At 39.6% G+C, this 22,748-nt stretch overlaps 1 protein-coding gene across 1 annotated transcript; it reads left to right on the top strand.

The window, feature by feature from the left end:
- Nucleotides 1–526: 526 nt before the first annotated feature.
- On the top strand, nucleotides 527–17,406 carry scn4ba (sodium channel, voltage-gated, type IV, beta a). Its single transcript, XM_066645626.1, has 5 exons — nucleotides 527–620; nucleotides 13,264–13,427; nucleotides 14,586–14,805; nucleotides 16,068–16,197; nucleotides 17,090–17,406. The coding sequence occupies exons 1-5, from the start codon at nucleotides 527–529 to the stop codon at nucleotides 17,181–17,183; spliced, it is 702 nt and encodes a 233-aa protein (XP_066501723.1). The 3' UTR covers nucleotides 17,184–17,406.
- Nucleotides 17,407–22,748: the final 5,342 nt, after the last annotated feature.

Below are 22,748 nucleotides of genomic sequence, written 5' to 3'. Positions count from 1 at the left end.
ACTGAAGCAGAACACTCGTACACAGAAGGCTCTCTCTCACTGTGTGTAACGCTGCAAGGTTTTCTATGAATGAAGACGGTTTCTCTCCTCTCTCCTGTCCCTCCACATGCTACGTGTTTCAGTTGATCAACATCACTGCTCCAGCGCCAGTGAGTGTGAGCCAGGAATTTGCAGAGGAAAGCAGTCCTCCTCTCTCTCTCTCTCTCTCTCTCTCTCTCTCTCTCTCTCTCTCTCTCTCTCTCTCTCTCTCTCTCTCTCTCTCTCTCTCCCTCTTCTCTCTGGGTCCCGCCACAAAGGGGAGACGAGGAGCAGGAGGAAGGAGGCACTCTCTGCAGGACTATTCCAGCTGAAAAGTCCATGCTTGCTCCCTCCCTTTTTTCTGCCAATTCTGTCCCATCTCATTCCTCGCCCTACCCTCCTTTCTACGATCCTACCCAAGAGCACCTTGCCTACACACACACACACACACACACTCACACACACACACATCGGCAGAAACAGGACGGGGCGCACAGACTCGCTGGACATGGATTCACAAAGAAACAATGGATCGTTCTATCACAGGTGGACGAGGTCTGGCGATGCAGTCCATGCTGGCGTTGTCATCACACTTCTGATTGGTAAGTGCAGCTGCATGGATTATGTTGATATTGCAGTCCTCTTTTCTCTGACCACCCACCCCCACCTCCTCTATTACGTTATGCTCTATGTCTTCTCCTCTGCACTGGGGTCCACGCCAGAATGCAGCAGCAGTTTCTGCACTGCTTGCAAAAATACAAAACACGTTCTGGCTGGAAGGACATGCTTATTTACTTGTTGCTGTGCAAGGCCTATTTGGTTACAGGACTCAGGTCTCCCTCCATATGTGGCAAGGGTGTGGAAGCTAGTGCAGGCTCACTGTCAGTTTAACTGGACCCTAAGACTCGGAAAGAGGGAGAAGGGGGGGGGGGGGACTGAAGTGCAAATCACTGCAGTCAGTAGGGACACTTTATATGTTTATCAATTAACACAAAACATGTTGTTTACTGATGGTGAAAAGCATGAGGACTGATAAAAGTTGAAATATTCAACTTGACGCATATTTGAAAACATTTTTCACACTGGTCTCGTAAATGACACAAATGTAAGGTCTGAGACTGGTGTTATTTTCCATAGCCACATGACTAAATTGCATACAACAGAGTAATGCAGACAATAGATTACGATTCAAATGTTATGTGTTGTTCAGTAATCGTTGATATAACTGCAACTATACAGTTCTTGTAAGAGGAGGATTTTTCATTTTTATATGTATCCAGTATAAACCTGTATGCCAAAGACAAGGAAAACATAACAAGACTTGTCCTAGAGTATTAGTTTACATTCATGTCTGAGAAACATTAGTTTTACCTCCAGTTTAAATTACCATAAATTACACAGAGGTGATCTAGAGGAGTTAATGTGAGCTAATTTTAGAGTACATACTACACTTACCTTATTGCTAACATTTTTCTGTGATGTATGGTCTGTTTGTGTTGTTCAGTGCTATTACACTGTTGTAAGTGTGTCACATTTTGCCAGTGCTGAACTGATGCCACCAGTATTTTAAACTATGATGAAGGAACTTGTCTTTCATATCCTTGTAAACTCTCACTTCCAACCGGCGAGAGTTTAACTGCTTCCACTAAGGTGTTGGGACCATGTATTAGGTTTTGATTTCTGATTAATTCAGGAGAACAAGCAGAGGATCACATAGAAATCTCAGCAAAACACTGCAGCAATTTATCTCAGTCGTGTGTAAGTCATCCTCACTGTACTGTGTGTTGACATTGCTTCTTCTAGGTGGCCTGTGAACAGCTCCATTGCACATAAACCTACACACACACACCACTGCCCCACCCTTCACTTGCAGTCAAGGTGAACTGGAGGTAGTTAAATAGGACATCCCTTTTCTCCTTCATGGCCTGAAGCCAATGGGTTAATACACATGCTCAGATAAAAGTCCCTGTGGACCCTGTGAAGTGATATATGGTGATGTGTACAGGCGGATCATATAGGCCAGCAGAATGAACTCATTTAAGAGTACAATGCCATTTTTGTGATAATGCTAACAATCCCATATGGACTTGAGTTTGAATGTTCTCAGCTGAATACTGCAAATACGTCAGTAATAAGAACCTCTACCAAGCCACATGTTCATGCGAGTGTATGATATAGGGTTATAAGTTGCAAATATAGTGCATATATATATATAAATGTACCACTTTAGAATAAGACTACACTAATTGATTTGGTTAATCAGTTAACCACAAATAGTATGAATTTTTAGACATTAATTATAATCTGGTGTACATGATTTATCTAATTATTCTTTAACTTGACAGTTTCCATACATTCTGACTTCCATTATTAGACAAAAAAGTAGGTCACTCTACCTACTTTTATTCATGACCTGTAAGGTGTTTACTACCTACTTAATAACAATGTAATAAACAGATTTGTAAACCATGTATAAACAAGTGTCATCTGATTTTAAAGCTGTACCAATATGTATGTATATTTGAGTGTATATTGTGTACCTAAGAATACAGGGTAATCTTCTTTCCTGTCACCACTGATTAGCTTATAGGTATTGAATAATAGCTACAAACAATAGTGTCCCAGTCTAAGTCTGTCCCAGTTAAATATGAATGTGTTGCACATTAAGCTAGTCATTTTTTATGGAAAAACATATAATATTTGAACAAATGCTGTATAGAAACCATACACAAATCACAGAATCAAACACTTTTGCAGTGTTTATGGTGTAATAATGTGGTCTCATGTAGACCAATGGGTAAATCTCTTTTCCTAACCACAAACAAATGCTCACATTTCAGAAAATATCTCTCAAAAACCTTAAATAATGACATTACTCAAGTAAAGTATGGCGCTAAATAGCTGCAATTGATTCTGAATTTTTGTATGAATCCTATTCATCTGAATTTTCATATATTTATATGACTTTAGAAGAACTTGAAATATTTAATGGCATAATACACAAATTAGAACTTTAACAGCACTTATTTGTGTTAATGCTGATAATGTTGATATTAGTCCTGTGATGTTTTAATCTTATTGGTGTTAAAGTATAATTTATGTAATGTTTGCTATATTTATTTTCTATGGTCAGGACCTCCACAAGACAGGACAGGTTTAATTTGGGTGTTGGCTCATTCTCGGCTCTGCAGTCACACTGGTGTGGTGGTGGTGGTGTGTTAATGTGCGTTGATACACATGGGTCAGACACAGTAGTGCTAAATAATACAGAGAACAGATGCATTACAGTCTATAATTGTAGAACCACAAAGAACTCCTGTATAGTCAGAAGACATCCTCTTTTATGGCCTGGAGTTAAAGTATGCAGTAGAATCACAAAAGCTAAAGGTATGTTTTAAAGGAGTAATTTGTAAGATTTTAACTGTACTTATCTTAGTCATAAAATGTCCTGGGTATGTGACCATGGATAAAGGAAACAGGCCAAGCTGAAGCACTGGCATCCCTGAGAGCAATGCTGAAGCAGAATATTCTCTTTGGGAAGTGCCCAGTTCAGAGCAAAGCCGGAGATCTCTCTGTCCAATCACATTACAGTCCCAACGCACCAGGTTGCCAGGTCCACAAATATAGGGTCTCGCAGCTATGAAGTGAACAAGTGAACAGATAAATGTTAGATTGTACCCGACCCAAAAAGCCTCAAAGCCCTTCTAAAATCTCTATGACCAGAGTTGGTGCGTTTCATACAAGAGTGTGAATATCAACATAATTGAAAGGTGTATATACCATAGTTTGTTTGTTTTAAAGAAATTTAGGAAGATTAATGTGTATTTCGGGCAGCACGGTGGCGCAGCACCATGGCGCAGCACCATCACACAGCTCCAGGAACCTGGAGGTTGTGGGTTCGATTCCCGCTCCGGGTGACTGTCTGTGAGGAGTTGGTGTGTTCTCCCCGTGTCGGTGTGGGTTTCCTCTGGGTGCTCTGGTTACAGTCCAAAAACACACGTTGGTAGGTGGATTGGCGACTCAAAAGTGAATGTGTGTGTTTGTGTTGCCCTGTGAAGGACTGGTGCCCCCTCCAGGGTGTATTCCCGCCTTGTGCCCAATGATTCCATGTAGGCTCTGGACCCACCGCGACCCTGACTTGGATAAGCGGTTACAGATAATGAATGAATAAATAATGTGTATTTCCCCACAATGTTTGGGTTCTTTAAACACATTAAGAAGTCTTGCATATTAGTCGATTTAAGGTGGAACAGAAAATTCAAGCTCTGTTATATACCCCTGCTGTTGTGTTCCCTAACATTCTCTTCTCTGGAAAGAGAGGGGGATCCCTGTAATCTTTCATTATACAACTATGTCAAACAAAAGAACACAAGAAAAAGAAAGTCCTGGAGATGAGATGGGGTTTATGGAATCAACACATTTTTAAATTAGTTCAATCACAAAAGAATAAGTTAGAGTTAGGTTCCCTAATCAAAGCTACAGGATATGTACCCTTGAGGGTACCATCACAGTGACAGTCACTTAAGGATTCATTCATTCATTCGTTCATTGTCTGTAACCCTTATCCAGTTCAGGGCGGCGGTGGATCTAGAGCCTACCCAGAATCACTGGGCACAAGGCGGAAACACACCCTGGAGGGGGCGCCAGTCCTTCACAGGGCTAGCAAACAAATGCCTTCAGTAAATATTTCTGCATGAATCATTACATATGCTCTGTCTCAAGCCACTCCTCTGTACTCTGAATGATACACCATAGGCATGCTCCACATAAATATTCAGTTCTACTTATCTCAAAAGTAAGTCTAGTTATTGCCATGGGAGTGTTTAACTTATGACAAAGATAATGAGATATGGTAAATTAATGCAAATTGATGACCTGAATAAAGTACATAGGGGGAAGCTGATCTGAGGGTTGCATGAAGATGAGAGAGTGGGTGATGGTTTTCTTTAATTAGCCCTTTTCTCAAGAGTGATGGGGGGTTGCAGAGGAAGGAATAGGATGTTACACAGTAACTCTTGCACTGTATCAGGTTGTTCTTACGTTAGCCTGGAGCTGTACTGTTGAGCTTATTGTTGCCTATTATGAGTTTGTTATAGTTTCTCTTTCCTGGAGACAGAATATAGTCTAAACCTATACATGACCTTGTTTGGTGTTTCCCTACATGACTAGACACTGTCTGAGTGGTGGACAAAGGCATAGGCATCAGTGGCAATAAGATGTGTCTTTATCTTTTAGATTATTATATTAATTTTTTTTTCCCATTTCCAGAAGTGTATGTTCTTTTCTTGAGATATCACTAGGATTGTACCTCACACAAACATATTAGACACCAAACTAGAACAGTGATTATGTCAAAGTTATGAGGCACTCTTTTTGGCTTCCTCACTTATCATTTATTCAGTACAGCTAGCTCTGCTTGGAAAGATGCAACACTACGGAATTGCTACAAAGACCTTACTGAGCTTACCCTCTAACTCAAGGTGAGGTGGGTCAGGTATTTTCTACTGAAAGGAGCAACCTGAAGTAACAGTGCAAGAGTTTCAGCAAAATGAAATTTAATTTTACTAAACAATCACTGGGATAGGAAACACCTACCTGACGTCTACACTCTTTCTGTTCTCTCAGCTTCACTGACCACAAAGGACCACTTCGTAGTTCTACAGATACAGACTGTAGTCCACCTGTTTCTCATTCACAATGCTGCAGTGACACTGAAGTGGTGTGTTAGTGTGTGTTGGGCTGGAACAAGTATAATCTATAGAAGTCTTGTGTCAATATAAAAGAGGATGTTCTCTTGGACTGTTACATTTATTTTTTTCACTCTTGTAGCTTTTTACTGTTTCTTGATCCATAAAAACTCAGTAGATACCTAAATACCTTACTGTGCAAGTCATAAGTTGGTTAAAAGCAATCACAACTAACAGTGGAAAAGGATATCTGCCGTCAGCACAAACCACTGCTGTATAAGTGGCATTAAGTGTAAGGAACATTACTGTAAGCAATAGCTCACTATTGGTTAGAGGAAAAGCAGTGCTGAGATCAGCACAGTGGAGTGTACATTAAGAGTGGAGAAGGTATGAGAGCAGGAGGGAGTAGGCATAATGGATTGGGAGCCAGTAAAAATAGAATTAAATGTTGGAAATGACAAAAAGATGAGGGAAAGGAAGAGTCTTATAAAAGCATTTGAGTAAAAATACCACATCGGTTAGGTAACCTCCATGGTCAGGGGATGCTCACAAGCAGGGCTTTCACCACTGGTTATACTAACAGACTCCTAAACGGAGCATAAACAGAAAAGAAAAATGGATATTAGCTATTAATCCCAGTATTGCACTGTAATATTGAACTTGTGACGAGTGACAGGAAACTGGGGGTGGTGGGAGTGAAGGAACAGCACCATCCTCCTCCTCAATCCACGGCTGAGGGGCCCTTGAGCTAGGCACCGAACCCACAACTGCTCCCTGGGCATCGGGGATGGCTGCCTCCCACTCTGGGTGTGTGTTTAATTTCTATAGGAAAAGACACATGGGGTAGAGATTATCCACTAAGGTAGAGCAAGACACTGAAATAATGAAACCCTTATATCATTCAACTATTCTGGCATGCAAGAAATCCATATAAGTTTACAAGGTTGTATAGTATGACCTCTCTCTCTCTCTCTAGAGCCCAGACTGTAGGACAGTGCAAGACACAATCCCACAGGGCCATCTGTTCAGCTGTCAACAATAACAAGCCTGTCTCTGCTCTAAAGTATAGAGCTTTAATCTGGCTTACCCTTTTGGAACAAAGCCAAGTACAATCAAAGCTAAGCTTGATTTTTATCCTCTAACCTAAACTCAAGTGGTGATGTGGTGTTGGTGTGTTAGTGTTCATTTTGTTTCTTTGCGAGTGGATCAGACTGAGTGAACCCCTCTGTGTCACTGCTGGACTGAGTAGTCCACCAACCAAATATATCCAGCCAACAGTGTCCTGTGGGCAGCATCCAGTGATTATGGACTATGTAGGACTAGAGGATGACCAACACATCTGCACTGCTGTGTCTGCTCCAGCCATACCAACGTAACCCACATCAACACACCCCTAGAAATGGTATTTTTTAAATGCCCATGCACAAGGTCTCTCTCTTGCAACAAAGTTGGAGAGATGAAAGGTAACGTTAGGCTCGCTAAAAGTCTGGTTGTTTCATGTGAGTTTATATCTTTTCTTGAAATGTTACTGTAAGTAATTAGTGCAAAATCCTGTATTTAAGATCTACTAAAAACATTTTGCATTAGAATTATGCTACTTTAAATACCCCGTGTTCAGCTTGAGGTCTTCAAACTCTGTTAAACCAAGGTTCATGAGCTTATCCAGTTCCGGGCCACGGTGGGTCTGGAGCCTAACTGCAAGCCCAGGCTCTTAATTTTGGAAAAGAGTTTGTAAAATATGACCTGTCCCTAGAGTTCAATTTTTGACACCATATTACTTATGTTTGTTATGTTGCATCACTAAATTCTCCTCACTTTTATGGTCATTCATAGTTAAGGAACAATCTTTCTGACTTCAAAATTATGTGTTTGGAACAAATGAAACTGGATTTTATGTAATAAATGTGCTCTCCTTTTCATACAGATATTTCTGATCTTATCTTTCTCTGTGTGCAGCCACAGTGCCATTAACGTAAACTGAGTAAGGTGTAATGGTGTAGTATGTAACCCGGTATGCACAGTGAAAAACCAGACTCACAGTCCTTTTTATAAATGGAATAGCACCCCAAGGGCAGCTAGGCCAACTACTGCCTGACAAAGACAATAAATAACGTGGACGTCTAAGAATTTATGGTTCAACAAGGGTGGTAGGGGGAGGATATTTACTGGTAAGTTTAGGTAAGATTTTAATTAAGGCACTGCACAAATTAAATAATGAAATCCAATGATGTTTTAAAAAATATATATCACAAAAATGTTTGTACATTGTTGTACAGTGGAGGTGAAATAACTTTTGCTCACTGATGTACACAGAATAGTGGAGTGTCTAGTGGATATAGGTTTTTTGGGAGGTAGCTGGCCTTAAATTATACATGCTATCCGATTAGCTTTTATGATTTCTTTGGGACATGCAGTATGCATGCACACACACAAACATAACCACCTATATTCCATGCCTGGGAACATTCAGGAGCACTGCCTGTTACTAGAAATATTTATATTCGAGAGACAAGGCCCAAAACCAGAATTGGCTGGTTGTGATCTTTGGGCCTTTTGGTGGCAAAAGAATTAAAAACAGATAGGATCTGGTGATGTAAATCAATGCATGGGGTTAGAAACATTTCCCAAACCCACTGTCTGTGAACACAGTTTATTACTGCATTCACAAATGCAAGCTTAACCTCACAAATGCAAGAAGAAATCATTCAGTCACTTGGAGCGGGCCTCAAACCCACAGCCCCAGGACACTGGAGCTGTGTGACAATGAATTCACCTGTGTTAAATCAACAGTATTACTGTTAAATGAATTCTCTGAGTGCAAAAACGTAACATTCAGCAACACTCTGTGTTAATTTAACATTAATTGTGTTAATTTAACACAGTTGAATTTGCTGTGAAGCCAGCTTCCACAATGTATGGGAGTGCATTAGTGCCTTTACTCGTTCTGTATGACAGTATGTTGCTCCAAAATCCACATTGATCATTCAGGGTTTGGAGAAACATGCTGTCAGACATAATCTATATCTGGCAAGGTCTTTTCAGTAAGGTCCATTATAAGGCCCATTCACGTTCTACATGTCCAGATGCTACACTACTCCAGACCTGTCATACAATAAAAACAATTGGTGCATTTGAAATCAAAAACACTATAATGGTGACCCCAAACTGTAAAGCAACTAAAATAATGTCCCAACTTTGCTGGAACCTTCTTGCAGGCATCAAATTCAAAATAGGCAAATATTTTTTCACGATCACAACATTTCAAATGCCTTTGTATCTGTTAAATGTAGGGTTTAAATGATATGCACTTTTTGAATTGCATTTACATTTTGCACAACAGATCTACTTTCAAAGAGATAGGGTTTGTGATTTATTGATTCCTGTTTCTTACACCCCCAACCTTCCCTGTAACACATTATGCTACTACATTTACACATATGTACATTCTCTCTCTCTCTCTCACACACACACACACACACACACACATGCACCAAGGAATGAAATATTGAGATTTGGCAGCAAGCGTTTAAAAATAACCACTGAGCACAGACCTCTTAGGGCTAACACTACACCACATGCTGGGAATACCAGAGTGAGAGTCAAAAAACAACTCCCCTTCCACCCTTTCTCAAGGGCAATTTATTTGCCCCTTCTCTCTGCCACGGTATCTTTCTGACTGTCCATATCCATTACTCTTCGGACATAACCTGAATCATAAATAGGGCAGCAAGGTGGCGCAACAGGTTGTATCATGTCACATAGTTCCAGGGCTCTTGGGGTTGTGGGTCCGAGCTCGGGTGACTGTCTGAAGGGAGTTTGGTGTGTTCTCCCTGTGTATTTATGGGTTACCTCTGGGTAAAGTACAAAATATAAAATACCTAGACTACAAACATTCACACAATAAGTTAATTCCCATGCTAAATTGTACATAAGTGTGAGTGTGATGCTGTTTGTCCTTGTTTTATCACCTCATTCGCCTGCACTGAATTTGGTGGACTATGTTTATTACATTTACTGCATTTAACAGATGCAGCCTCCTGAGAAAGAAAGGGTCAGAACTGCCAGATGTTGTACAGTAGGAATCTGCATGACAGAGTCAGGTTCCCGAAATGGGTTGCAAATGATAACTGACCATCCAGAAACACACCAACGTTCTTTTCATCTCCAGATGGAACAATCGAGGAGTTCTCAAATGAGAGCAAGGTCATGGTGAGGACCAGTCATTCCAGGGATGAACAGGAGTTCAGTCTTGCTAGGCTTGAGCTTCAGGTTGTGAGCTGTCATCCAAGAAGCAATGGCAGTCAGACATGACGAGATGCGACTGGAAACATGAAGGTCAGGTGGTGGGAAGGAAAGCATTAGTTGAGTGTCATCAGCATAACAGTGGTAAGAGAAACCATGAAAAATAATTATATCATCAAGAGAATGGGTATACAATGAAAAGAGAAGAGGACCCAGCCCAGAGCCTTGAGGTACACCAGTGGAGAACCTGCAAGCAGCGGAAGTAGATCAATTCCATGTTACCTGGTCATTTTTGTTGCATCTCATGTAATAAATTGCCATGTATTCTCATAAAATGTACATACTGAGCTGCATTTGCAGTTAAGGGGAATTCCTTATATTTTGCAATTACTCTGGTAAATGTTATGGTGCATTACAGCCACAATACACAACTGACCACTACCATGTCAAATGCCAAAAGTATTCACTCAGCCGTCCTTGCACACACATGAACTTAAATGACGTCCCATTGTTAATCTATAGGGTTTAGTCACATGTCCACGTGATTGGTTTGTTCGTAAATATTTTGAATGAATTTAATTAATTATTGATCATTTAGTTTTTTTTTCTTATGTTTATTGTGCTGGTAATTATTGCATAATTATGACCTTTTTAGGCAATAATAGTGTTTTTATTCATTTGCGGGATTCTTCTACATGTTTATGTTGTCCTGCTCCTGCGGTCACTGCAGTGGTTAACCGCCTGCTCCCACGAATGACAATTAAATTTAGTCCGTGCCTCAAGATATTATTAAGGGACCCACGAGTGCAGACCTCTACTTTGATTTCTTCACCTGTGGCCATGGAAGTGAGTAGAAGACTCCATTATTTGGATGGATGATTGAATACTTTTGGCAACATAGTGTATTTTTAACACAATGTCCCTGTCATAGGTGTTGGAAACCTCTGTTTTACTGTATACTGTATTACCCCACATAGAGTATCATAAAAATGTAAGCTTTATATGTTTTTCTGGTAATATATTTGTGATATTTTTAAGCCACTGAAGTAGTGTCATCATCAAAAATGTACAGTATCCAAATGTACCACATCCAAATGGACATAGTAGAACTAAGGCTGTCAATCAGATTAAAATACCCCACACAAATCAGACAGCGATGTGCTCTGTAAAATGCTGGGGCAGTAATAGAGACATTCTGATTATAGCTGGTTTTATTACACAGTTTTAGGAGAAGACTTGCATAAATATTATGTCATTTTAATGAATGAGTAGGTGTCTTGTTTAAACACGTATACAGCTTTTTTCATAATTTGACTGCTAAATATCACTGTAGTTTGGAGAATTGTGTGTGTGTGTTTATATAAAGAGTAATACTGTTTTGAAACAAGTACAAAAGTATTCTTTCGCCGTATTTTTGCTGTGTATCAGACGTGGACACGTTGATCAGTTTACTGACACCCACAAAGCTCTTAAAAGAATGACAGACATTTAACTGCACAGCTGCTAAAATAGTAGGTGATAACACACTGTGTAATGACAGCTACATGCTTATTACTCTAGGCTCTTTATCCTTGCCCAGTGGCACCTTGTGGGTCATCCAAAGAGTGCTTGGTCAAAATTGTTCAATTATTGGTGCTGAGAGTAGTGTATTTATTTCCAGATTAAATAAGAATGTGTACCTTAATTTTAGAAATGTATATATATATATATATATATATATATATATATATATATTATCGCTCTTAATAATCTGTGGTATGCAGAAGTTAGAACAATCCTGGTCTAAATAAAATATTTTTTAAAACTAAATTTTGAATATAACTCCGTCACTGTTTTTGTGGGACACTTGGTTTCACTTATTTGTGTAACTTATATACCCTTTTAGTTGAGTGAGGAAGGCAGCTAAAAATGCTTGTTCTAATTATCTGTAAGCTTTTGTCTAAAGGGACATTACAAATGCTCATAATTATGCAACATTAACTTTTATGAGTTTTGTACGTACAGGAATATTCCATATACAGCACCAGTCAAATGTCTGTTTGGACACACCCACTCAGGGAGGGTTTCCTTTGTTTTGGACTGTTTTCAACATGTTGTGAATGTACAGCACCATTCTTATTCAATGGTCTTTCTTTGTTTTTTTACATTTTTTTCTCCGTTGTAAATGAATGTAGAAGACATTAAAACTATGAAGGAACACATATGGAATTATGTAGTGAACAACAAAGTGTTAAAGAAAGCAGAGTATGTTTTATACTTTAGACTCTTCACAGTAGCCCCCTGTTGCTTTGATGACAGCTTCACACACTCTCTCCGTTCTCTCAGTCGGCTTCATGAGGTCGTCACCTGGAAAGGTTTTCAGTGAACAGCTGTGGCCTCGCCGAGAGTTAATCTGTAGAACCGCTCCCTTCTTAATTTGTCTGAGACTGTAACTGGGGTTGTGCAGAGGTTGTGCTGGTATACAGCTCCAGGGTCCTAGTCCCGCTCCGGGTGACTGTCTGTGAGGAGTGTGGTGTGTTCTCCCTGTGTCTGTGTGGGTTTCCTCCGGGTGAATGTCTGTGAGGAGTGTGCTGTGTTTTCCCTGTGTCTCCGTGGGTTTCCTCTGGGTGACTGTCTGTGAGGAGTGTGGTGTGTTCTCCATGTGTCTGCATGGGTTTCCTCTGGGTGACTGTGAGGAGTGTGCTGTATTCTCCCTGTGTCTGCATGGGTTTCCTTCGGGTGACTGTCTGTGAGGAGTGTGGTGTGTTCTTTCTGTGTCCGAGTGGGTTTCCTCCAGGTGACTGTCTGTGAGGAGTGTGGTGTGTTCTCTCTGTGTCCGAGTGGGTTTCCTTCGGGTGCTCTGGTTTCCTCCAACGGTCCAAAAACACACATTGGTAGGTGGATTGGAGACTCAAAAGTGTCCGTAGGTGCCAGTGTGTGAGTGAATGTGTGAGTGTGTGTTGCCCTGTGAAGGACTTCCTTGCGCCCAGTGATTCTGGGTAGGCTCTGGACCCACTGCTGCCCTGAACTGGATAAGGGTTACAGACAATGAATGAGTGAATGGACTGGGGCACTGTCCAGTGTGTGTCTCTACCTTGGAACCAATGCTACCCTGACCAGCATATAGTGGTTGTACAAGATGAATGAATTAATATGACATTCTACTAAAAATCAAGTCAGCTTCAACTGCAGGAAATGAGTAAAGCTTATATTAATCACCTTGTTATATTCTATGGGTTGTTATTACTGTGAATTTAATGTATAATTTAATGTATTTAGTATAGTGACACCACTCTACAGTTATTAAACATTCCACCTCTATCTCTTTCACTCTCAGGTGTATGGTGTACTCAAGCATTGGAGGTGTCAGTGGGGAAGGTTCACTTTGTTGAGGTGATGAATGGAAGCTCTGTGCTTTTACCCTGCACCTACTCTAGCTGCATTGGCATCAAGAACCTATACTTCAACTGGCAGTACAATGACAATGGCACAATGGAGAAGGTGAGATAGGCATCATTTCACAGTTTTTTTTTTTCTTTTTTCAGATCAACCTCATGCTACATAAAATATATAGTGTAATCACCCTCACTGTATAATTAAAATAATAACTTCAGTGAATAGTTATTCAGCTATAGAGTCACCAATTGAGAAGCCGGAGCACTCGGAGGAAACCCACACAGATATGTGGAGAACACACCACACCCCTCACAGACAGTCACCCTGAGGAAACCCACGCAGACACAGGGAGAAAACACCACACTCTTCACAGACAGTCACCCGGAGGAAACCCACGCAGACACAGGGAGAAAACACCACACTCCTCACAGACAGTCACCCGGAGGAAACCCATGCAGACACAGGGAGAAAACACCACACTCCTCACAGACAGTCACCCGGAGGAAACCCACGCAGACACAGAGAGAACACACCACACTCCTCACAGACAGTCACCCGGAGGAAACCCACGCAGACACAGAGAGAACACACCACACTCCTCACAGACAGTCACCCGGAGGAAACCCACGCAGACACAGAGAGAACAAACCACACTCCTCACAGACAGTCACCCGGAGGAAACCCACGCGGACATGGGGAGAACACACCACACTCCTCACAGACAGTCACCCGGAGGAAACCCATGCAGACACAGGGAGAAAACACCACACTCCTCACAGACAGTCACCCGGAGGAAACCCACGCAGACACAGGGAGAAAACACCACACTCTTCACACTCAATTACAGTCACCCGGAGTGGGACTCGAACCCATAACCTCCAGAAACCAGGAGCTGTGACAGCTGCTCTCACCCAACATTGTACATGTTTTTGTTTAATTTCTTAAAAATTATGTGTTGTAAATGTGTAGAAAATAGAACAAAGTCATGGCTTCTGTGCCATTTACACGACCTACACAACAAAGTTTAAATGATATTTCTATGCTAAGTGTATTTAATCCTGGTTATTGATCCTGGAGGAGTAATAATAACAATTAGTTAAAGAGGAAGCAAAGGGATTTAAATACAGTGCTTTGCACGCAGGGATACCACACAACACAGATAAATGTTCCTGTGCAAGACTAATATAGTTTAATTGGTCATTAACTCTGGATAAAAGCATGGGCCAAATGCCATTGATGGAAAATGTTCCTCTCTCTCCTCAGCTCTGTGAGTCTGTGATTCCATCTGAAGATGTGGAGCCCAATGTGAAAATCTACCATGATCGGCTGGATTTTGTGGGCTCCAGTAAGGAAAGTAACATCTCTGTCTTGCTGTGGAATGTCACCTTTGAAGATGAGGGTGAATACACCTGCTTCGCTCGCAACCCCAAAGAGAAGAATAGAAATCATAGTGCTGTTTTTACCCTCATCGTGGTGAATCAGTGTGAGTGCTTCTTTCACTCTCTAGATCTGATATTCATGTTAATAATGTAATTAAGAAAAACCTACTAATACTAACAATCTAGGAGCACAGATACACACACAGCTCTATATCGACTGGTGCCAACCAAAATCAGGTGGAAATTAGGTGCTATTTTTTTTATTAGCCCCCATTTAATATAGTTATGCCTTCCCCGCTTCTGTTTGTTTGGTGACTGTTCAGTAAACTGGATCTAGAGAATTCCATGGTATAGTTAAGATAATTAAATGTGTGTCTGACAATAAAACAGTATATTTTACTGAGGAGCATTGTACACTTTTATTAATCAAAGTTTTATAATGGCAGCATGTTTGTTTTAAACAATAATTCTATTTTTCATGATTAACAGATTATTTTACCATTTTTACCAAAATGACAAGCATTAACTTGTACCAGTTACATACTGGTGCCTCAGGTCCATCTTAAACTTTACTGCAGTTACATTCAGACACACCCAATCAAGATTAAATTACACATCACTTTCTGGTGTTTCTGGTACAGCATTAATTTTATAGAAGTTACAGCAGTTGTGTTTAGGTTAAAAGAGCAAATTTGATCAGGAAGCTGGCGAATAAAGAGCCAGCATATGCTTTGTCTACTCAAACTGGAGTTATCTGGAAGTTGGTTGCTGCTTTTAAATTATGATTTGATTATGTTTTTATGATTTAATTATGTAGAAAGACATTTGTTGGCAAAGGTATGGCAATATAAACACATTTAACTTATTAGGATTCTTTATAGTTTTTGGCAGAAATGTATTGTGATAAACCGTCTCTGGCTGGACATGTGGTGGATTCATAGCTATGGAGTTTTCATGGTAACATTCCATCTCACATTCTATTGCTTAATCATGGTGCTTAAATTTAAACTCAGTGTGTTTGAGGTTATTTATTAGTGATACAATGTGCCCTTAATTTTGTCTTATGTGCTTTGTCCACTTAATCCTAGATAAATATTTTTTCAATATATTTTACAAGGCCATATGTAAAAATAATTCAACTCATTTCTGGCCTTATTCAAAGGTGCCCTATCATATATTTGGCCACTAGATGTCGCACTAGAACACCAGCATCTCAGATCCAAACCTATATTTCCTGATACATCCAGGCCCTCCCCGAACCAAAAGGGATTTTGTTTATCTCTAATTTATTTGCTGCTTGAAACTGCAGTATTATGAAACAAAAACAATTCAGTTAATCACTTCTCTCCCTTTACTTTGTGCTCAGTGAAAGAAGTGGACAACACACTGACTATCATCATTGTTTCTGTGCTTGGAGGTGTCATTGGTTTGATCATTATAATTATGGTCATAAAGGCAATTGTCGTCCACATTCTCAACAAGGCCCAAGAAAAAAAGTAAGTGTGTGTAAGAGTGTGTACATGATGTCGTCTCATGTATCTTTGTATTCTTAATTTGCATTTGTGTATTTTAAAATCAGACTGCTAAGAATTAATATAGTGTATTGGCCCAAAACTAGTAAAATCATTTAGTGAAGAAAATAAATTTTAAAGAAAACAATTCATTTAATCTGTCTGTAAGCCTTATTCAGTTAAGGGCAGCGGTGGGTCCGGAGCCTGGACGCAATGCTGGAACACACCCTGTTGGGGGCGCCAGTCCTTCACAGGCGACACACACTCCCACATTCACTCACACCCTTTTGAGTCACCAATACACCTGGGTTTTTGGAGCGTGGGAGGAAACCAGAGCACCCGGAGGAAAACCACGCAGATTTAGGGAGAACACATCACACTCCTCACAGACAGTCACCCGGAGGAAACCCAGGCAGACACAGGGAGAACACACCACACTCCTCACAGACAGTCACCCGGAGGAAACCCACACAGACACAGGGAGAACACACCACAAAACCCACAACCTCTAGGTCCCTGAATCTATGTGACTGTGACACTACCTGCAGCACCATGGCCCTCCATTCAAACATATTCTAACAATCCAGAATATTTTCCAGCCTTTTCTGGGTCCCTTAATCCAACCAAAACTATACTTTGCTGTTGTTCAGTACATGAGCAAAACAAGTATTTTTTGTCTATTTTTAGTTTACTAAATCATTTGAAGAGTGTTGTTCTTTTTTAATAGAGCCAACGCGCTGAAAGAGGTGTTAAAACATTGTAAACCACCACAATTTATAGTATGAGCAATAATTAATATATAATTAATTAACATTAAGCACAAATATATCTAATACTTGAATCTCTGTCTCTCTCTCTCTCTCTATTTCTCTCTCAGTAAAGAGTGCCTTGTGAGTTCTTCAGGGAATGACAACACGGAAAATGGCCTTTCAGGTTCCAAAGCAGACAACAAAGCATCACCAAAGGCATGAAAATAAATATGTTTGTGGATACGTCAGCAAATGTACATATGTATACTTGCATAATGACTATAGAGTGAGAAAGCTATCAAATGGACTGTTTTCTCTTTATCTTATGGCAAAGTAGAACATTTTTAATATATGCCTACATTTTAGATTGTGCTTGAACTTTGGGAATACAATACTTGGGCAGGATTGTGCACCTTTTGCCGATGCTTGATTCAAAAAGCATTAGAAAAACATGGTTTCTTTAAGGTAAATGCTATTTTGCCTTTAAGCCACAGCTCATGCATGTGTCGTACTCTGCTCGGATCTGTTTGTGACACACAAATTACTTACACTGCCACTGATGATAAACTGCCACCCTACTTGATTAATCAGCACAAGAATATGATATTTAGCTTATAGATACAGAAAGCACTAAATCAGCATTCCAAATGTTCCTAAGCCAGGATTCCTCTTCAGATACACAATATAACAACCTTCACTGAAAGAAAAAACAAGATAAAAAAATCAGATATTAGAATCTACACAAAGTCAACAGTGCCTCTCGTACTAGAAGTTTACCACAACACTCCAAGCAGCTAAAGTCAAGTGTCACTCACATTTACTGGTCTGTATGTGTGTGACAATCAGTGAAGAGCAGCATGAGTACACTCCATATGATTTGACCAATATGGATAATGTTTCAAGGATAAAGAATGAAATAACATTGAAGGAATTTCACAGAGACTGATCTGAGGGAGATCCAGCCCAGCTCTTGATTTTCTCAGATTATTTTTCTTATTTATTTGCTTTAGAACATAGGTGTCAAACGCAATCCTCTGAAGTCCATTGTACTTCAGTGCAGGACGTTTCTTTTCGCTTTAACACACCTCATTTAACTCACCAAGGGCCTTTCCATGCTCAGCCAATAAAGCAATGAACTAGCTGTACAGAACACTTTTTTAATTTTGAGATTATTGTACTCGTTACCTTCCCTGTTTAAAATGCTGTGCAGGTCGGTTCAGTGATGAGATGAAATGGATGTGTTAGAGCTGAGAAATCTGAAGGGTTTTAGTACCATGGCCTTCCAAAAGAGCTGGGTTTAACGTCCTTGTTTAGATGAAACACAGGTGCCTGCAAATGCTTCAAGCTCCTTTTTATTTTTTGAGGAGCATTTTACCTGCTATGGAAAAAAAGAGCTTCCTGTAAAGAAATCTTCTTAGCATAGTACAATCCCACAAAGATCCTGCAGAAAATGAATGATTGTTATTGATGCTGCTTTTAACAAGTTAACCAATGCATTTTTTTAAAAGAAAAGCATGTGGATGATTTTATACATGTACTATTTAAATCTCAACTCACCTGCTTACATGAAGGAATGATTGCTATTTGCAGTGTGAAAACCCTTTCCCAGTTTACTGCTTTGCCTTGCCATCAAATCTGAAAGAGCCTGTTAATTAGCTGTTGTTTCAAGTTTTGTAAGTCAAAGAAAGGACAGAGTTAAAAAAAGTATAATGGAAAGGATACTAAAGAAACACGACTGGTAAAAATAGGCAGAAACTGCTATGCACTCTGGGCACCTCGATGCCAGTAACCATTATATACTCACTGCTATATTCATTATTCTCTATCCACCTTTTCATCACAAACGCCCAAATCTATGACCCCATGTCTACACATGACCAATGCATATGTGTGTGAATATAGGCATTGGCCAATATAAATCTATATTCAGTGGTCAATATATCTATATATGGATAGATAAACACAGATCGGCCATAAAATTATGACACCTCCTTGTTTCATCACTCACTGTCCATGCTGAACATACACTGTAGGTCTACAATTACAGGCCCTTGTCCATCTGTGCTTCTGCATGCTTTTTTTGCCCCCTTTCCCCTGTCCTTAAGTGGTCGGGACTCCCACAGGACCATCACAGGGCACATGCTATTTGGGTGAATGATAATTTTCAGCGCTGCAGTGACACCGACATGGTGGTAGTGTGTTAGTGTGTGTTGTGTTGGCATGAGCGGACGTTGTAGTTTTAAACTCCTCAGTGTCACTGCTGGATTGAGAGTGTCGTCTGACTTCATCCCTTCACACTAATGCAGCTACTGCTAATGCTGCACTAACACACGAATGATCCACTACCCAAATCATAACTGCTCCACGTCTGTCCTGTGGGGGTCCTTAACATTGGAGAACAAGTTGAAAAGGCTGGGAAACAAACAAAGTATGCATAGCAACAGAAGGACTAGTCTGTAAATGTATAAATACAAAGTGACAGGGAATGTAGGAAACAAGGCTGTGAAAAAAAATCTATTGTACAATGAAAAATAAGAAAAATGATTGTGACCAGTGTGTAATTAATTGCGGCAAAAACAAAGGGGAATTTTTATCTCATATAAATCCTCCTCAGTGTTACAATGAAGGGATACCTGTGGGAGTACCTCAAGCCTTAGAGGTACCAGTGAAGTGTATCATTTAAGGTGGAATTATTTGTATATTTAGAACATGGCTTTAAATTATTGTTGCTCCATGCTAACCGTGGATCACAAGAAAATCCTTGCTCTTCCATGTTCTTCCACTCACGATCATGCTGCCATATGAAATTACAAATATACCTCTTTATGTCCACTGAGTATTAAATATCAATTTGCTATTACAGAAACACTGATGAATGTCATTTTGTAGTAGCAAAGAAACCCTCTATTTTTCTCACTGTATTCCAAAAGCATATCATGCCTATATATATTTTGGTAGTGGAGGGTTATTTGGGGCACTTTACTCATGTAAATATAAGTTACATTGAATGTTAATATAAGCTACATGAAAATGTAGGATGTAATATGCAATGTGTGGTACATTGCGGAACCTGATGAATGTCTCATTGAAAGAATGATGAAACAGTATTTAAGGCACAAATATGAAAAAAAAAAAATCAGTGTCACATTAATATCTCTCTCATAACTGTCTTTAAAAAAGTCCACATGTAGAATTCAGGGGCTCTGGCGTTCTCAGTTGTTTGAGATGCTTTAGACAGAGTGATTTTAAATCATCAGTTCATCTTGGTTTTTCTTGCACTGAATTTTGAGCTTGAGTAGGTTAGCCTCTCGGATTAGCCAAATGTAACATGAAAAAGGTACAGCATAGCTGATTCACCTATGTCTTATAAGATGACAGCAATAACTGCAGACTGTTGCATTCTTTGTAGAATGCTGACAATACAGTACATTCAGCTGTTTGTGCCATATGGACATGGTACAAGCTATAAGGGTTCAGTACCGTTCTCTCGGTCAAATGCACTGATGTACAACATTTTTTGTATTGATGTGGTTGGTGTTAACTGTCCCTGCTGTTGTTGAAGTCTTCCAAACATGTCAAAATATGTCCATGGTGCACCTAACACTTTTGCAGAAACTTCAGAACCACTGTGCTTTGGTATCATAAACACCTTTGTAATCTCGGTTGATACATGCCATGTATATGTCAGAAAAGCATATCTTGAAGTGGACATCTTGAAAAATGACAGAGATGTTAGGTTTAGATCAGTACCTGAAATGACAGACATAGAAGTATAGAAGGCAGTTGTATAGGTTGTCCATCTTCTTTGCGAAGCCTTGTGTTGTTGTTGATTGTCCTTACTTTGTTTGCTTAAGCATGCATAAGCTTTAAATATATTACAAGATTTCTTTCTAAAATAAAATGCTTAAGCATGCTTTAGCAACTATAGGCTTAGCGTAAAATTAGTACTGGATAAAAAACTTAGCAGATGATATGACAATATGATTCATTTTTCCAGATTAGCGACACAGTGAGTGCATGCATGTCTCAAACCCATGCCTCGGTATTAGAGATTTAAAAACTCTTAAAGATCAATTCTGTTAAATTGTGTCATTATTAACAAAGGGATATCTGCTCCAGTTCTGTGTTGGATTTTCAACTACAAAAATTTAATGTACTTTAACACTCCACCCACACACACTTACCCAGTCTATTGTCTGCTGTTGTGCAGCCAGAGAATTTCCATTGAGTAAAACTGCCACTGAAAATATTATCCCAGTTTATCAAAACATGTGCGCAAATATCATGACAAAAAGTAAAGAAGAAGGGCAAAGGCTCAGCAATAGCAGAGCCCTGGGTCACAGTCAGACCCCCCGCTCACTGCTAATCAACGTATATTTGCAAGTTGTCCGTTGTTGCGTGCTGCAGCTGAAAATGAAAAGCTAAAAGCACATTTAATTTTCATTTTAAGTGGTGTTTAAATTTTATTTTCTTCATTAGCTTTTTCAGTTTAGACCAGACCAAGAAATACCAGCATACTTTTGAAAATGAAATGACAAAAAGTTATTTCATTTCCTTTTTCATTTTCTCACATTTGTGCACACATTTGAAAAAATAAATGGAAAAACTGTATTTGCATTTTCCAGTTTTAATTTTGGCAGGATTTACCAATGGGAGTCCTGCATTTTGCCCGCATCTTTCCTTTGTGCTCAGTTGACTATGTCTTTCTTCATGTATTTACAACAGTTTGGCCTCTCTGGGCTCAACTGGTCATGTCTGATAAGACAACCACTGCACTAGCGAATGATCACAGAATAACTGCAGCTTTCAGTGTCTCACGCTGCTAATCACATCACATGCAGTTTACTTCTGCGTCAGAGGCAGTAGGTTTGTGATGATCTCACTGGCCCACGGCACTCCCAAGGCTATGGACATTTAATATTCTACAATGACGTCTAAATCCCATTATAGTTATCTGTCCCACACCCTGTGGCATTATTATAGAGCAGATTTACCACAATGCTTTTTGTGCATCTGAAAAACAAAGTATGTTGTAATACAAATTTTTAAAGTAGAAATAAAGGGTTTCATTATAAAACCTGATTTAAACCTCTTTTACACGATATGCTACAGATGCAGGAATCTGTTCAAAAACTATCCAAACTGATTACAATTGAATATGAAACATTTTGGAATGAAACTGCAAATGTACAGTAATGGATAAGGCTTTTAAGTGGAGGATAAGATCTTAGTGGAAAGATATTTTCCAACAGTATGGAAATGTTTAGGTTAATTGCAGTAATTTGTATATTTAACAGAAAATCACTTTGTGCAATGAGACAGTGAGCTTTTATTCTGGGGTGATGATATTTAATCCCTCGATTTTTAAACCTCAGCTGACACAATGATGTGATTAATTAAACTGGATTCCACTGCCTGAGCGGCTCCTTCTCTCACTGCCAAGCCACGAGTATGAGACCTGCTCTGTGCTCCACACATTCCAATAGAGAGCATAATTTCCTCCTGCAGTCTTTCTAGTTGAACTGCTATTCCACAGTAAACTCTACAGTAGCACTACACAGAGGTAGCAGACTGCAACGTTGTAAAGATAGTAAAGATTTTAACACTTATTACTAACACATTTTACAATTTAATCCTGGCTTTTTCTGAGCAAAAACAAAACTATAGCCCAGTAGCATGGTTTTGTAACTGTCCCCTGTGGCACAGGTCATTTGTAGCCTCTGAAGGACCTGCATTCCGTCCTTTTAATTTGTTGGTGAACAATGCTAATGCTAGCAGTGAATAAAA

The sequence above is a fragment of the Hoplias malabaricus genome, chromosome 1 (genome assembly GCF_029633855.1).
Source record: "Hoplias malabaricus isolate fHopMal1 chromosome 1, fHopMal1.hap1, whole genome shotgun sequence".
NCBI lineage: Eukaryota > Metazoa > Chordata > Actinopteri > Characiformes > Erythrinidae > Hoplias > Hoplias malabaricus.
The sequence above is the reverse complement of the archived record's forward strand: the minus strand, read 5'-3'. Positions and strand labels throughout refer to the sequence as shown.

Bases quoted from the DNA above. Each gene is read 5' to 3' on its own strand.
- scn4ba (XM_066645626.1), top strand. From the start codon at position 527: ATGGATTCACAAAGAAACAATGGATCGTTCTATCACAGGTGGACGAGG. The intron at 13,428-14,585 runs GTGAGATAGGCA...CTCTCTCCTCAG, and splicing joins ACAATGGCACAATGGAGAAG to CTCTGTGAGTCTGTGATTCC. The intron at 16,198-17,089 runs GTAAGTGTGTGT...TTTCTCTCTCAG, and splicing joins AACAAGGCCCAAGAAAAAAA to TAAAGAGTGCCTTGTGAGTT.